The 16,240-nt window shown below is 46.5% G+C and overlaps 1 protein-coding gene across 4 annotated transcripts in view; it reads right to left on the reverse strand.

The window, feature by feature from the left end:
- The window catches only part of GABA-B-R3 (gamma-aminobutyric acid type B receptor subunit 3), a 207,209-nt gene that overhangs the window by 103,354 nt on the left and 87,615 nt on the right, over positions 1-16,240 (reverse strand). For all 4 annotated transcript variants that reach the window (XM_075882248.1, XM_037429129.2, XM_075882246.1 and 1 more), the window contains exon 2: positions 11,367-11,504. In XM_075882248.1, coding sequence (XP_075738363.1) covers positions 11,367-11,504 — 138 coding nt within the window. The remainder of the gene's footprint in view (positions 1-11,366; positions 11,505-16,240) is intronic.

The raw sequence follows: 16,240 nt of genomic DNA on the forward strand, positions 1-16,240 counted from the left end.
CTCGAACCCCTCCTGGACTCTCAAGTAAACCTGAGTGACACTGCTCACTCCCGGGCACGCGCACTAGCCCTCCGCGCTGGGGAGGACATAGGTCCGCAGGTTGGCAGTGACAAATTCAGGGACGCTTTAATTACATTCAGTGAAGTGGCTAAACACTACCAGTTGAGTAGGCGGTCATTTGCTCCACCACACAACAAGTTGTGTAGACCTCAAGCTATCACGTTTAGAATGCTCCAGATCAGGTCTTATCCAAGCCTATTTTTCATCAGCATAGTCTCCTCAGAGGCTTTTGACTCTACCTGTCCTGATTGTGGAGAGGTTAGTGACTTAGCACATATGCTCTGGCAGTGCCCCTCGTTACGGGACCCAATTCGGCTCACAGAAGAAGATTGGGACTCTGCCTTACGAAGTTCTGAGTTGCTACCACAACTACGGGCTGTCCAGAGAGCCCACGACGCGGCGGTGAGGCTAGGCCTCCCCGTTCCTACGTGGGAGCGGCCCGCGACGTTGCTCTAAAGGAGCGGCGTTTCTCAAGACCAAATAAAGTTCTTTGTCTGTTTGTCTTCAGGGTCTAATGTCACGATGTTACATGCATCAAGTGGGGAAACATGGCCTAACAAAATGCCTTGCAGGAGAGCTTGGGTTCAACTACTGAAGTTCAGAAGCGGAAGCTTAACGTAGTTGTCCACGATAGTCACGATGGTATGCGGCACAGCAACACTTCTCGCCAAGAGCACATCCACTAATGGAGACACTTTGTAGTCACCGTCAGGAAGAGCTGGTGATATCGTTAAGGCCACAAACTTGGTGGCTTGCGGTGACAGCCGAACATAATCAACACCGCACAAGTGGTGTGACGTTGAGGACGGCACAGCCCCAAGTCGAGGCAGCTCAAGTTGGAGAACGCTGGTTGCACAGTCGATGAGAGCGGCATGAGTGGACAAGAAATCCAATAAAAAAAATCAGGTCATTGGGCACTGCTCAATAACTGCAAAGGAAACAGATGTGGGGTGATCGGCGATTGTGATGCGTGCTGTGCACATTCCTGTGATGACAAGACTTCTTCCGTCGGTGACACGAATAATGCCAGAAGCAGCCGGTGTGAGAACTTTCTTCAGGCGGCGACAAAGTCGGGCACTCATCACAGAAATATGCGCCCCGATGTCAATAAGTGCAGAAACAGTCAGGCCGTCAACGTCCACGTCAATCAAATTTCGTCGTGTCGGCAGTACAAGGAGAGGATTTCAGGTCGCTATCGAGGATGCAGCTTCACCTATAAGAGCTGCACCGCTTAGTTTCTCTGATGAGACTTGAGCGGGGAGGTCGGACGTCGTCGTAGAGAAGAAGGGGCGACGGGCGACGTCCAGGCGGCGAACGAGACTGATGACGTCGAGGCGACGGTGAGCGGCTGTGCTGCGTATCAGGGGCATCGAAGGGTGGAAGGCGGCGGTAGCTGTCGGGGATCGGCGCATGAGGCTGGAAAAGGCGGTGGCTATTGGCGCGGCGAGCAGTGTTATACGGTGTTCGGACGAAGACCAATGGTTGCGGCAATACCTTGCGACGTACCCCATGCGGCGGCAGTTAAAGCACATCGGCCGATCATCCGCCGTTCGCCATTGGGCTGGATTGCGAGAGCGTGGAAAAGACCGTTCCTGGGGCGGTGACCTGGGACGAGGCGGCGACCTTGAACGGAAGCCAATTGGTCGAGACTGAGCCACGGTGCAGACATCGAAGCCTAAATGGCTGAGTTCTTCCCGCACAATCGACTATACCAAGCAAACCTATGGTACTTGCGAATCAACGCGGCCGTTGGTGGGAAGAGCAGGTGTAAATGCTTCGATTTCCCGCCGGACGATTCGCGTAATTTCAGACGCCGGTGAGGACTGCCGATGAGAGGTCAGTCCATCTTCGCAGGAGGACGTCGCAGCGGTGTTCGGCAGTCGAGTGAATGATCTTGAAATACACATGCTTTTGGCCTGTTCAAAACGCTGGCATTTCTGAATAATTTCCTCGACGGTCACGCAGTTTTGGCACATTAGGAGGTTGAACGCATCGTCCGCTATCCCCTTGAGGACGTGCCCAACCTTATCCGACTCTGACATGTCGTTATCGACTTTACGACATAGAGCCAGCACGTCCTGTATATACGATATATACGGCTCTGTGGACGTCTGAGCTCGTATAGACAACTCCTTCTTTGCAGCCGCCTTTCGACCGATGGGCTTCCCGAATAAGTCGCGAAGCTTCTCCTTGAATGTGTCCCTACTGCCGATCTCCTCCTCATGGTTCTCCTACCAGACTTTGGTCGTACCTTTCAGGTAAAACAGCACGTCGGCCAGCATGAGAGTCGGGTCATACCAGTTGAGCGCACTGGTACGTTCGTAGTCAGCTATCCAGTCAACATCAACTTCGCCCGCACCGCAGAACGTTCCTGGATGCGATGTTTCGGATGCGTCAGCACGTACGTGCGTGGGGGTGGGGCCGTTGGAGGCATTGCCGTGGATCGTGCAGGCGTCGCCGAGGACGATGGAGAGGTGACCGTGGGATTATTCCCGTTATTCATGACGGAAACTCCGATTTGACGACCCCTGCGGAGCTCCGTTGTATGGCGCTTCGTTACCCAGCACGTCCACTAATTCGTTACGGGGATTACAAATACACGCAAGAGAGAAAGGAGTTTATTTGCAATATTTAAAGGTAGGTGTGACAATCCAGGGCTGCTAGGATCGCGCGCGCCGAATCCGCTTCTTCATCGATGCGTGTACGACGGTAGAGCCACGCCCACTGCCTCGTGCACATACACCACTTACCGCTGGCGGTGCTGATCTGCCATGGAGGTAAATATCAGCGTATTTTCAGCATTAACAGCACGATACCGCAAAGAGCGTGCTTGGTGCCCCGCTTGTTGCGACACGGCGACGCGTGCTCATGTGCTAATCTTGGACGCGTACTTTGCCTTGCGAAGGGGGGGGGGGGGGGGACAACCGCTAGTGCAAGCGCGTGCTTATCTCGTGGTGGCGAAAATCGTACACCTTGGGTTCCCTCCCTTTTTTTTACGAACCCCCCCCCCCCGCCGTGGTGGTCTAGTGGCTAAGGTACTCGGCTGCTGACCCGCAGGTCGCGGGTTCGAATCCCGGCTGCGGCGGCTGCATTTCCGATGGAGGCGGAAATGTTGTAGGCCCGTGTGCTCAGATTTGGGTGCACGTTAAAGAACCCCAGGTGGTCAAAATTTCCGGAGTCCTCCACTACGGCGTCTCTCATAATCATATGGTGGTTTTGGGACGTTAAACCCCACATATCAATCAATCAATCATTGGGTTCCCTCCCGTATCATTGCGTTGTAGTTACCGGGCGCTAGGGCTTACTTCGCTCGCCGCACAGTCCTCGTTTGCAAAACGGGTGCGCTTTTCAGACACAGCGAAGTAACAATTGTGACACCTGTTCGCGTTCATCAGTGCCTGCGAGTATATTTAGTGCGTCATTTGTGTGTGAGGAACGTGCTGGGCGTTTTGATCTGATTGTCATTGTTCAAGTACCATTCGTAACTGTTGCCAGCACCTTAATTGCTTCGCCCTTGCGGCGAAACTGTGCTAAATAATAATAATAATAATAATAATAATAATAATAATAATAATAATAATAATAATAATAATAATAATAATAATAATAATAATAATAATAATAATAATAATAATAATAATAATAATAATAATAATAATTAGCTGCCTTGTAGAACATCGAACGGTGATAAGTTCGAGTAACAGCTGCACAGAAAGTGGCGGATCATTTAGTCACAACAACACATAAAAAAGTGTTCGTATTTCCGAATCAATACAAGGCTCAGTCAATGTATTCACTGCTAGCACAGACCTCGTACGCAACACTGTCGTTTTCGTAAAGGACACTCCCAGCCAAAGCTAACACAAAACCGATGACACTCGTCAAAGTCCGGACAGAAGTGAAAGTCGCAGCACGGCGTTCTGCTTACATGTTGTAGTATGCCTCGTATGTCGGCGTCGTCCACTGTGTGAATGAAAAACAACACACACACACACACACACACACACACACACACACACACACACACACACACACACACACACACACACACACACACACACACACACACACACACACACACACACACACACACACACACACACACACACACACACGAATCTGTAAAATTAACAGGCAGAACATTAGGTGAAGAAATAAGTACACAGGTTTCAATAGACTGATATAAATATAGTGCTCGACTGTTGACCCGCAGGTCACAAGAATGAATGCCGGCCGTATTTTCGATGGAGGCGTAAATGCTTGAGACCCATACATATGAGTAGATTTATGCGTACGTTAAAGGACAACGTCAGCCTGCAATCAACCAAAGGACCAAGCGAGATTTATTACAAACTCATAATAGACCATAGTCATACTACCAATTAGGTAGTAGAGAAATGCGCGGAATACAACCAGTCTTCATACATAATGAGTGCCGTTTCATTCAATAGAGATATCAGCAGTGATGCAGGCACTGTAGAACCGGGGCATCGAAGAGCACTACATAAACATACCTGAAGAAATCTACAGCGGATCCACTGCCACTATAGTCTTTCGTAAGGAAAGCCATAAAACCCAATTAAAGAAGGGTGCAAGGAGCGGAGACACTATCTATTCAATGTCATTTAAAGCACGTTTACAAGATGCTCTCATGGCCTTATAGAATAGGAAGAGTTAGAGATACGATGCAACTAATAGAGAGTAACTTAGTAACCTGTGGTTCGCTGATGACATTGCCTTGATGAATAACTCAAGGGACTAATTACAGCTCACGATTACTGAAGTGCACGCGGAAAGCAGAAGGGTAAGTCTGAAAATAAATATGCGTAACACCTAAGTAATGTGGAACTGTCTCGGTGGCGAGGCACAAAGTTGTTTAAAAATATGTCTAAAGACAGGTAGTAACCATGGAGCCGAACCATGAATGTAAAATAACTAAAAGAATAACAATAGGGTGGATCACTTCGGCATGCATTCTCCCATCATGAATGGTAATCTACTACTAATCATCAACAGGACCGAATAGATTCCAAGAGAAGGCATATGCCTAAGAAATACAGATAATTAGATGGGCAGATGGCACTAATTTGCAGGTATAACGTGACAGCAGAAAGCACAGGACCGGTTTGGTTGGTGGAACAGGGGGAAGTGTCATGTTCCGCATCAGTGGGAGTAGTTCGGATGACGATAATAGAGAACCCCAGGTGGTCGAAATTTCTAGAGTCCTCTAATACGGTGCCTCTCACAGCCATATGGTTGTTTTGGAACGTGAAACCCATACAAATATATTACTCACACCATGAAAGGGGGTCACACAGAGGGAACGAAGCTATAGTTTGCAACATGGCTAAGTGAATGCGTTAACACGCCCTTGAAGGTGCCGTACGCGCGGAGTGGCATTCAACCTATGGCGAGTAAACATTCAAAGGACTTCCTCTTTCTCTAATGGAGAGTTCGTTGAAAGCTGCCGCACGTCGTCACCACGCTGCTTACGGTCTGCTGGAGTGGCAGCGCCATGTCAGAGACAGGTGCGGGCTATTACGCAAAGCTAAATCAGTCCCGTCCTGCTTCCTCGGCACATGTTTGTATGCGCACGATTCCACCTTTTATATGGTGTGCGTGACACTGTTATCACAGAGGCGCGGTAAACTGGAGGCACTGGAGCTGATGCGAGCACACACGAAGCAGGCGAGGCAGAACCCCTGAACCTGCTATGCCTCTCTTTGACTTGGTTCTGTCTATAGGTACTCTATACCCAAACCTCTGGCACTGAGGAGCATTCCCGCGCGTGTCCCATTCTCGCAGCGCGGGCTGTTCTGCAATTATAATGGAACCGCGGAGGTGGAAATAGACCACGGTCCCCTCGGCAACCACTCTGCCAATTGCGCGTGAGGCGTAGCGAATGCGGGCAGTCTGTAGCCATGCTGCCGAATTTTATGCTGTCTTCTAATTCTCCTTCCACACAGTCTCGTACATTTGTTGTTCCGGCCAAACATTGAAGAGTGCAGATGAATGCAGCGTATACGCTACCCCCGAGAAAAATTTTGTTCGAGTACGGTACACTCAACGTCAATTTCGATGAGCGCTCGAAGACAAGTGCGTCGAACATTTAATCTAATGGTGGTTTTTAGGCGACACTACTCACCGAACTTCTACAGTATACAGCAAGTGAAAGCGCTGCTTGTTTTTGTTTTTGTCTGGTGATGTTATGGCTAAATTTGGCAATACTGTCAGCAAGTGGAGGCTAACGTTGGCTGAAAGATATAAAAATTGGGTTCTGCGGAAGGCCGCACGTTGGTAGCGGGAAGTCCACCAAGATTCCTCAGAAATGAAGATTTGACATAAAATTCGTCGCGGGGGTGTTTAAATCCGGAACCAACATGTAATATAGGATTGCGCAATGCTGGCTATTGACCATTAAAACACCAGTGTAAACCAAGAATAATACAATGGTACTATTTTTTGGTACAACAAAGGGGAAAGGACCTCTATGACCACCGCCATACATGACAAAGCTTTTGTCAGCAAGTGTTGCCATAGAGGCGGATTGAGAAGCTGAGTGCTCCAGCAACGCAAGGGTTGCTTATGATAGGGTGAGTTGGTACGTTGCTGCGTCATACTATGTCAGAAAGCAAGAAAAGAGCCGTAGTTGGTACATCCGTCATCATATTCGTTTATTACATGAAAATGAACAAGTCAGTAGTTGCACTCTTCGTGGGGTTTAAATAATTCACAAAAAGCACATTGTTACTGGGGTGGTATGGCGGTCTTGTGTGCAGGTGCACCCATGTTAGCACACACCATCTCATATAGGCTAAGCATATTGGACGAGCACCTCAATGTCTGTGACATCCGCATGTTCCAACGCGTCAATCTTAAGGGCCACTCACCACCCCGCATTCAAATATGAGCGAGTGGTTTCTTCCTCTCCTTCGCTACAATTCCTACAGGTAAAATTCGTTCAGCATATCCAGATTTCGCTGTTGTCGGCTACGCGCTGTTATCTCCGCTTGCGCTGTTGGAAACACACCAAATGCGAGTGAAATCAAGTGATCGAGCACTATATAGCAATTAGAGACAAGGAAGAACGAATGGGCGGCCGCATATCAAGACAGCGCAGGAGACAACAGAGAGTAATAGTTGAGCGGTGGAGCGGGCCCAGGGGAGGAGTGGAGGGTCGAGCGGGGAGCGTACGACAGAGGATAACGGCCGAGTGAAGGCTCCACTTGTTTAGAGGGACAATAAAGGCAACAATAAGTCAATGTTAATTGTTGAAATAGCGGCCCAGAAACCTCCTATTGTTACTTTTGTGCCAAGTAAGGGCCTATTTTGAAATAAAATCATGTTTTAGTGGACAGCATCGGGTTAGCGCACTTTAAATTACCCGCCTCAAGAAGCAGACCGACCGTACCGATTCACGTCGCTGTTGCCGTGCACAACGTTGCCCGGCTTTACTGCGCTAGAAGTAGCAGACCAAAAGCAGCTGGAGCCACACCAGCAACAATTGTCATTGATCAATTTTTTGCCATTGCCTTCACGACTGCAGACGTTTTTTTTTTTTGTTTGAACTGCGCCCCGCTATATGGCACCACCTGTCCCGTATAACCACGTGAAAATTGAATGTTTTAACCACTCGCGCCATTCCTCATAGTAACGTCCGGTGATACTTTTTTCCATAAATCAAACAGAAACGAACAAGTAGCATTTTATTTCGTATCTTGATGTACGGAAGGTTCTTTATTCAGTGAAGTTAGATCGATTGCTAGTGAATAATTGTAGGCGGTCCTTCTGATGTCATCGGCATCATTTTGAAAATGTCCTACGGTGGCGCTTGTGTTATTGTGCATTTACTTTTATTTCTCGGTAAGTAGGGCACTGTTGTTGATAATATTGTTGTTTTAGATGCCCTACATTGAGCTTTCACTATGTCATAAATTGTTATTTGAGTTTAATGTCCCTTTAAGCGGAGACAGCGGAGCTCATTGGTGCGCCACCTGTTGAAGACGGTTGAAGCTACTATCGATCGAGCAGAGGCTTGCGCGCTGGTCCGCTGCGCGCGTTCCGCCGAGGGGACGAAATGCGGCCGAGTGACTCGCTCGTAAAATCGCTGGTTCGCGCAGCTTGCCACGCATGCGCAGTGCGCGTTCCGCTCGTTCGCTGCTGAGCCGTTCATCTCTTTGTTAGGCATGTTATATTTTGCGTATATGGCTATGTGCTATATAGACGTCACGGAAATCGTTCTTGCATCACTAAGTTTGTCAGAAAGATGGAAAAGGCCAGGATAGATTAATGGACTCTTTTTTTTTTTAATTTGCAAAGGATTCCCTTTAAGGAATGCGAGAAGCACGGTTTATAGTTCGGACTTTGAACGCATGAAAGCGTTCTGCTTCCCGCTGTTGCGTCTCTCTCACTCGTCGGAAGCAGTCGCTTTTTTGACGTTTGCCCGATCAGGTGAGTGTGCTTGCACCTGGTGGTAAAAAAAATTCTAATGTTCAATTGTCTTTAGAGAGAAAAAAAGAGAGTGTTTGAAGCAGTCACTTTTAGTTTGAATGTTTAAGGGTTTACTTTGTGGGAGCTGAAATTTCGGTAATGATCGACGTACTTGTTACATTTGTTTGAACAGTTGTCGAAGCTTTAAACATTAAACCTGGTAAAGTCTTGACAAAAATATATCATGAAGATTAGAAAGATAGAGGAACGCGAAAGATATGTGCCTTCTGTTTGATATATTAAACGAATGCTTTAGGAATGTACCGACTCAGTCTTGTGGATATTATTTGCTGAAAACGGTTACCTGTAAAGTGGGGTAGTTGCTTGCTTATGGCGAAAATTAGGGGTATACGTCATGCTTTATATGCACAGGTGAACTTAAATGCGCGTAGTCCTGAGGCTTCAATTGCAAACTACGCCTGGAAAGATTACAGGGCATGATACAGTGTCTTTCACCAGCCAAGCTGAAAGAGTCCCTATACAAGGGGTCCTGTAAAGATAAGCAAGGCAAATTTTAGGTAATATTCAAATATAAGAAGCGGGCGCTGATACGGTGAATACTAAGGCTGTGGTTTCGGCCTGTTGGTTCGCCATTAAAACGCTTAAATTTGCGCGGCATTATGTGAGAATAGACAGAAGCAAAAAATGAAGTGACGCGGTTGATAATGAACTCGCGTCTTCAACGCATCTTTAAATTACAACGAAAATGCATCAGTGAGCCATCCCTTGCCTTGTAGGTGAAAGAGACTGTGTATAGTATATGAGTGGTAGTAGACACATGCAAAATGCAATCTCTATAAAATGCAATATATATATATATATATATATATATATATATATATATATATATATATATATATATATATATATATATATATATATATATATATATATATATATAAGGTCACGAATTGTTCAAATAAGACTAAGACTGTTGTATGTCTGACCTTCATGTGCCTATTAGTGTCTCTTCTTGTGTACGTGCATCAGTCACGCTACTTTATCCATTCTAATGATAAATATTCTGGCGAGATGAAATGTATTGCGAATGAATTACTATATAGCATATAGTATTGAGAATCCCGCTACAGCATATAGTTAGTACTCAGAAGCCGCGCACAAGCAACGTTTTAAATATGTGGCCTAATTACATGTGGTGGTGGGGAAAAGCATTTATTTAAAATATTCACAAGTGGAAGATAGGGATTCATACTGCAATTCTCTTCGCGCCTGCTCGAAAGACACCACTTGACTAATTATTGAGTTTGATTTCTTGTGTTTACATCAGTCTGCTGCAATTTTTTTCGAATTATAATGTGGTGGATGATGAAAGCGATCAATTATTTGTGATTTGCCAATTGCATGCGAGTGCTTTCCTTTAGTTTTGGCTCACTGATCAGTATGTTCTCTCGTTGATCACTTCTTGCTTTATACCTTCTGTTTTACTGCGTTCACTTTGTTTCGTAGAAACATTTCAGGGCAGTTAACAGCCTCTCTGCCTTCCTCGTATCTCTCTCAGTCGAAACATCAAAGACCCATTTTCTTACACTGACTTGATAGGCATACTTCAAGAAGATGGAGCAGCAAACTGGAGTCTTGCTCTGGTGAACCTCCACGACAGAGCTAATGAAAAGTGGTAAGAGTAGGGAGGTTGGACCACCATCCATGGAGCGACGCTTTCCGCGAAGCAACACGGCGGCGCAGCACACGCTTGAATGGGGGCTGGAGCACTTATCACGTGCGCCAACCGAGAGGCAAGCAGCGTGCGAACTAAGAGTAAGTACAGGCTCACGTCATTCTTGCTCGCAAGGCACAGCTTTGACTGTCTCATCCCCAGTTCCCTCCGTCCCTTCTTATCAGGTAAACTAACGGCGAGGCATGCGATGAGGCGAAATATATTGCAGCCGATCACGTTCGAATCGCCTGAATAAAGCTGGAGGTGGTCCGTTTTTTTTTTTGCTTTTTCTTCGGGCACAATCATTACCTGCCCTGAAGTTCCCAAGCTGGTGCATGTGCCTTTGGGCGTCGGTCAGACAATGGCTGGGTCGTAAGCTGGAAGCCTCTATTTTCATGAAAACAGCAACAATCTAAAAAAATTCCGCTTTACGACTATTTCATCATAAAAGGGAAAATATTCAGCAAGCACAGCAGATAGCCTTACATATGCAGAAAGAGGCACGTGAGACGTATACAGGATGTATTCTGTAGCTAGCAAAAGCTGTTCTCCAAGGTTGCCAATCATCCATACGGTTAGCGTTGGGTGCCAGTGGCTCTATAGTGAGTGGTACTTCTTTCCCACCTCTGCCGATGCAATCGGGCTCCGCTGATCTCCCGACATTTCACTAGACCTATTTAATAAAAAATTGTGTAGAGGAAAGAGAGACAGAGAACAAGAAGAAGAAAGGCAGAGATGTTAACCAGATGAGTGTCCGTTGTGTATCCTACACTGAGGATGGAAAAAAAAGGGATTGTGTGTACTAATAATCTGCAATGATAGATATAATATTATTACAATGGCCTCTTTCAAACGCTTGAATACACTTGCTTTGTGAGTGCCGCAGAAGAACAACGGCCGCTCAGCGTGTTACATTCACGCATGAACATTTAAAGGAGTACGTATTTTGCCACACTATGCGCGTGTATCGCGAAAAAAAAAGGTTAACATTTCGCACACGTTGGAACAATATTTGTTTTACGTATAACACTGCATGCATACAAATACTTGCTCACTGTTTGGTGAAAATAACGTTGGACTCTTGATAAGTGGATAATAATTTGATGGATCAAGTGATAACAATATCTAATCTTTTTCATACCTGCAGCACGCCCCAGTAGCTGACCACCTTGGCGAGGCGCTCGGTGACTTCAGAGGAAGATGTACCCAACAGCATGGTCATCTGCTGCTTCCGGTAAATGGCGTGAAAGAAGGCGTTGATAGCCGCTCCGGCGTCGCACTGCGCGAGACAGAAATAACAAAAATAGATGTACTGTGCATAACTGCATGGCGTACCTTCAAAGAATGCGAAGACGTAATGGCTAAATGAATGGATGTGGCACTCAGCATGAAAACGCAAGTTCACATGAGCCTGACGTACTGTCAGTGCATGTCGACCTTCAGGCTTTCCCCGGAGTCTCGGTCACAACTATGCTTACGGGTGCTCGCGTTTACACTGTTGCATGAGTAGTAGAATAATCTGCAGAGGTTATTTCAGAGATGTTACTGAAGAATTTCATATAGAGTTTCTGGGTGGCTGCGATCAAAGTTGCTCAAAGTAAATTAGTACGCCGTAATTTTAAAACGCTGGCAACTCGGAGACCAACGATCAGCAAAACAGTTACTTGGCTCGACACAGCACGTTTGGGTTATGTCTTACTGAAAGAAATGATAATTGTGCAAGTCATAGCTCACAAGAGGGCATGCAGATTAAAAAAAAAAGTCGCAGCTTTGCCGTAAAGGCGAAGCAATGAATGTTATAGCAACAAATTGGAAGGCGACACCGGCGGCGAAGTCCAGTCCATATAATTGATATCGCAATAGTAACAGAAAGTGTTTAAGTAAACCTAGGGTTGGACGAAAAATCATCTTACGAGGAAAAATCATAGTTGAAGAGAACGTGCACTCGCTAACTAACAAAGAACAAAATAACAAGATAATTGATGTTCCAATTATATCTGGGCTTGAATGTTCCCAAGATACGAGAGACGCTGTGGTGGAGGGAAATTTCTTTCGCGCGAACTGACACAGGGAATACACGAGCCTCTTCGCCTCTACCTAAATGCCACCTTCGGATCAGCAGCCCGGCACCGTAATTTGTACACCACTATGGCGGACGGTAACGATAGTCTATCGATATGTTAGGGCGCCTTTATGCTTGTTTGTGAAGTTTGATATAAGAAGAATACCTTCGCAATGCGTAATGCGAGAGTACGCGCACCATTAAAGGCAAATCGCGGAATTTTTTGCTGGAGCAACTGAGAAACAAACAGTTCACTCGATCAGCGAATTCGCATCTTGTCTATTGAGACACCAACACATCGAACTGCTGAAAAAAAAAAAAACAGTGCGGCGCAATCATATAATCAAGTTGTAAAACCAGTTAATAATAGATTAGGCCATGATGAGCTATGTGGTACCTGCAAATTGCAAACAAATTGCTGTTTCATCCGCATACAATTAAAGAAGGGTATACTGATATTTCTCGGATCAGCCTGCGCTGCGCGCCAGTTTGCGCACTTGATGGGCGGACAAAATGTGTCTGAGCCACTGAGTCGATAGATCATTGCAAAACCGCTGATGACCATTGCGAAGTTTTGTGAAGCCAATTAAGAAGAGCGCACACGCAAAGGGTGGCGTCCACGGGCTCATGGAAATGAGCGCTGGCGAAGTGCGTGCTGCAGGGCGCAATCTCCGTGTCCCGCCCTTCACAGCAGCGAGCAATTTGCATAACTTGAGGACATTATACAGCATGCGGCCCGTGAATGTGCCCTCGGCGCGTTCTATATACATGCGCCACACGTTGTCCACCACGCATGCACACGCCAAAGCAGCCGCAGCGAGACGACCGTGTTACGACTCGGCAGTTTCTTTGCGAGAGATTCCGGGAACCTGAACAGACGCACACAAACGCGGAACAAGCGCGTAGGTAGAAGGCTCTTCGTCAAACATCAAATTTGCAAGTCGCACTCCGAATTTACACTTCGAGGATGAGGCATATCGATGAAAAGAGGGTTGAAGGGGTCGCAGGAGCACCACTTGAAGCTTTCGAGTAGGGCGGGGGGGGGGGGGAGAGTACGTTACTATTTACAAAGGAATATTCAACGTTGCCTCAGGTGTGTCAACCGAACGGCAAATCCCGCTCTTAGCCTATTTCCACCCTAATGGTCATTGCCAAGAGTCGCAGTCTGACGAACTTAACGCACGTTGAAAACCCCGCAAGTGTTAAGTGTGTGGGCGTGTGCGCACAGTAAACTCGGAGGTGTTTCTGTCGAATGTGTTTTTTTTGTAAGCACTGCTACTGCATCACCGAGTTTGCGTTTTTGACAAATTGAGGCTCAAGCATGATTTCGCATGTGTATATGAAGTTTGCAATCCTTAAAATATAGTGTGTACGCAACAAAAAAGCGTCTGTGTAGCTTTGTCGCCGTAGGTTTGTTTCCTGCAGAGAGCACAATCTACGGTTATACTTCCGCTAGGACGCAGTTGGAGAGGACAAGAAACGCCGGAAATGGAGCAGCATATCATAGGGTTACAGAGTTATCGACCATGTTCAGTAGCTGTAATTCCAGCCTTTGACGGCTTTCAATCACTGAGCGCACATTTGCAGGCGTTTATGTCTAGCGGGTAGCGTACATATTTTTCACAATAAGACAATCAAACACAAGGGCTCAAGATTGTTTCACAACCTGGCTTTCATCAATATGGCCCCCAATGCAACTGCGAGGTCGTCTAGCGTTGTTACTTTTATCGAAAATACTGCCACCGTGGCGGGGAGCGTACCCGCTTCCCCCTGATCAGAAACGGGGCACCGTAACTATTGCTCCATCACCAGCACATTAAACCGACCAGCGACTTTTTTCAGGCTGGCCCCATGGCGCCTGGGCTTACAAGAGAAAGCTAAAAAGCAGCTACGTGGGTGCGATAAGAACCGCAGACTTCACCGGAATTTCTCTCTTTGTCATAACTTAGAAGCTGAGTTCTACTGCAGTAGAAGTTGAAGCGTGCGCACCCAGTGTGGGAGGTTCCATTCCCGGTGCCGCTGGGCACCCGCCGGTTTTTCTAATGGGGATATCCTGGCTTGGCACTCGGTGTTGTAGGTGCTCAGTTCTCGAGAAGGTTGCTTCCCTTTTCCTTTTTCTCCAGAAAAGATTATAAGACGGCTTTCGCAGTATCTATGATGACGACGATGATGATGTCACATTTTTATGGCTCTTAAGGGCATCTTAGAACAAAGACGCGCCAAAGAAATGGTTGTTTGTTGACTCAGTCATGAGAAAGTATTCCAGGCGAGATAAAAACGTGAGGCATATGGCCTTAATGAGATTAATTATGTGTGTCGAGTTCAATAAGCGGGCAAAGCATTCGGTTTTTACAAATTGGTCAAGTTTCAGCAACAGTCTTTGTCAGAACAAGTGGTGCATGGTCCATCACATTCGAAAAAAAAAATCTCATCCATTCCCGCAAAATTAAAAGAAGCCTGACAAAACTGAAAATATTAAATGAAGCGTAGGATGCCTGCTGAAGCGAGGAGGTTTCTCTGTGTTGAATTACTATCTCTTTCAACGTAACCAGGGATAAATTACAGTCGAGGAACGCGCCACGTTTCAGTCAAATTTACCTTTCGCAGTAGTTTGCAATGCCTCACGGCCGAACGAACATTCGCGATGCCAAAGAACGTCCGTACCCTCCATGGCCTCTCAATCGGACCAGGGCCACCTGCCGCGGACAGCGAGTGAAGAGCTCAATGACGGTGTACATATACGAAGGACGTCGTCCGAAGAGGGCCGTGCCACTATCGACAAAAACGAGCGATGGTCTTGGCATGAGTGGACTCGGCGCGACGCGAGAGCGCTGGGTGGTCGTCCACGAAAAAGCAAAAGAACTATTTGCGAGCTATTACAAAATATCGCAGCACATAACTATAGCAGTCTGTTGTGAATGGTTGACGTGTGCCCGCAAGCATGACTCAAGCTCAGGGAGTATAAAACGTGTGAATGCACACTACGCGTGACCCAGTAAAAGACCATAATTTCAACGCTGGCAGGCATCGGAAAAGCAACAGCACTTTGTCCATAACCAAACAGTAAAAAAAAGTACTACAAGGGCTGTTCAAGATATTCTCAAAAGAACTGGACTGGATATCACTGTGCAAAGTGGCTACTGTATACTACCCCTTCCTGTGTGCATCGTCACCCTGTATCCCTCTTTTTCTCCTTTCTCTTAATTTTTGTGTAGAGTAGCATGCTGAAGCATATTAGCTCAGGCCTACCTCTCTTCCTTATAATAAATTCAAACTCTCGCAAGACCCTGACAACCAGCTACGATTGGTGAACAGGGTTCGGGCGGCGGCTGCGAGCTATGGCTACCTGAACAGAGGAGGTCACCCACCTTAAAGATGAAGTATACAAAGGGCCAGATCAAAATAAATTTAATTTCCCTCCGTCACTCTCTCTGCTCCCGAGTTACTCAACTATTCCCTGCCCAGTGTAGATGTGGGGAAGGGGCATTTACAACACAGTTTTTACGGTGAATATTTCTGACGAAATGTGCTTTGGGCTACTTGGTTAATATCTGCAGTAAAACAGCGCAGAAAAGGAGAATGACATGTACACAAGATGCTTCGGAAAACTCCTCGTTTGCTCTATTGTTTGCTCCGGTGCTGTTTTAGTGCAAATATTTCGACAAGGACGAAATTCGAAAATGCTCACGCGGTTAATTCGAGTCAACCCTTACAGATGTCCGCTCTTAATTACATTCCACTTTTAACGCGTGAAATTTCATAGCATGGTATTTCAGTGCGAAATAATTGATTGATATGTGGGGTTTAACATCCCAAAACCACTATATGATTATGAGAGACGCCGTAGTGGAGGGCTCCGGAAATTTAGACCAGCTGGGGTTCTTTAACGTGCACCCAAATCTGAGCACATGGGCCTACAACATTTCCGCCTCCATCGGAAATGCAGCCGCCGC

This window comes from Rhipicephalus microplus, chromosome 2, assembly GCF_043290135.1.
Source record: "Rhipicephalus microplus isolate Deutch F79 chromosome 2, USDA_Rmic, whole genome shotgun sequence".
In the NCBI taxonomy this organism is placed as follows: domain Eukaryota; kingdom Metazoa; phylum Arthropoda; class Arachnida; order Ixodida; family Ixodidae; genus Rhipicephalus; species Rhipicephalus microplus.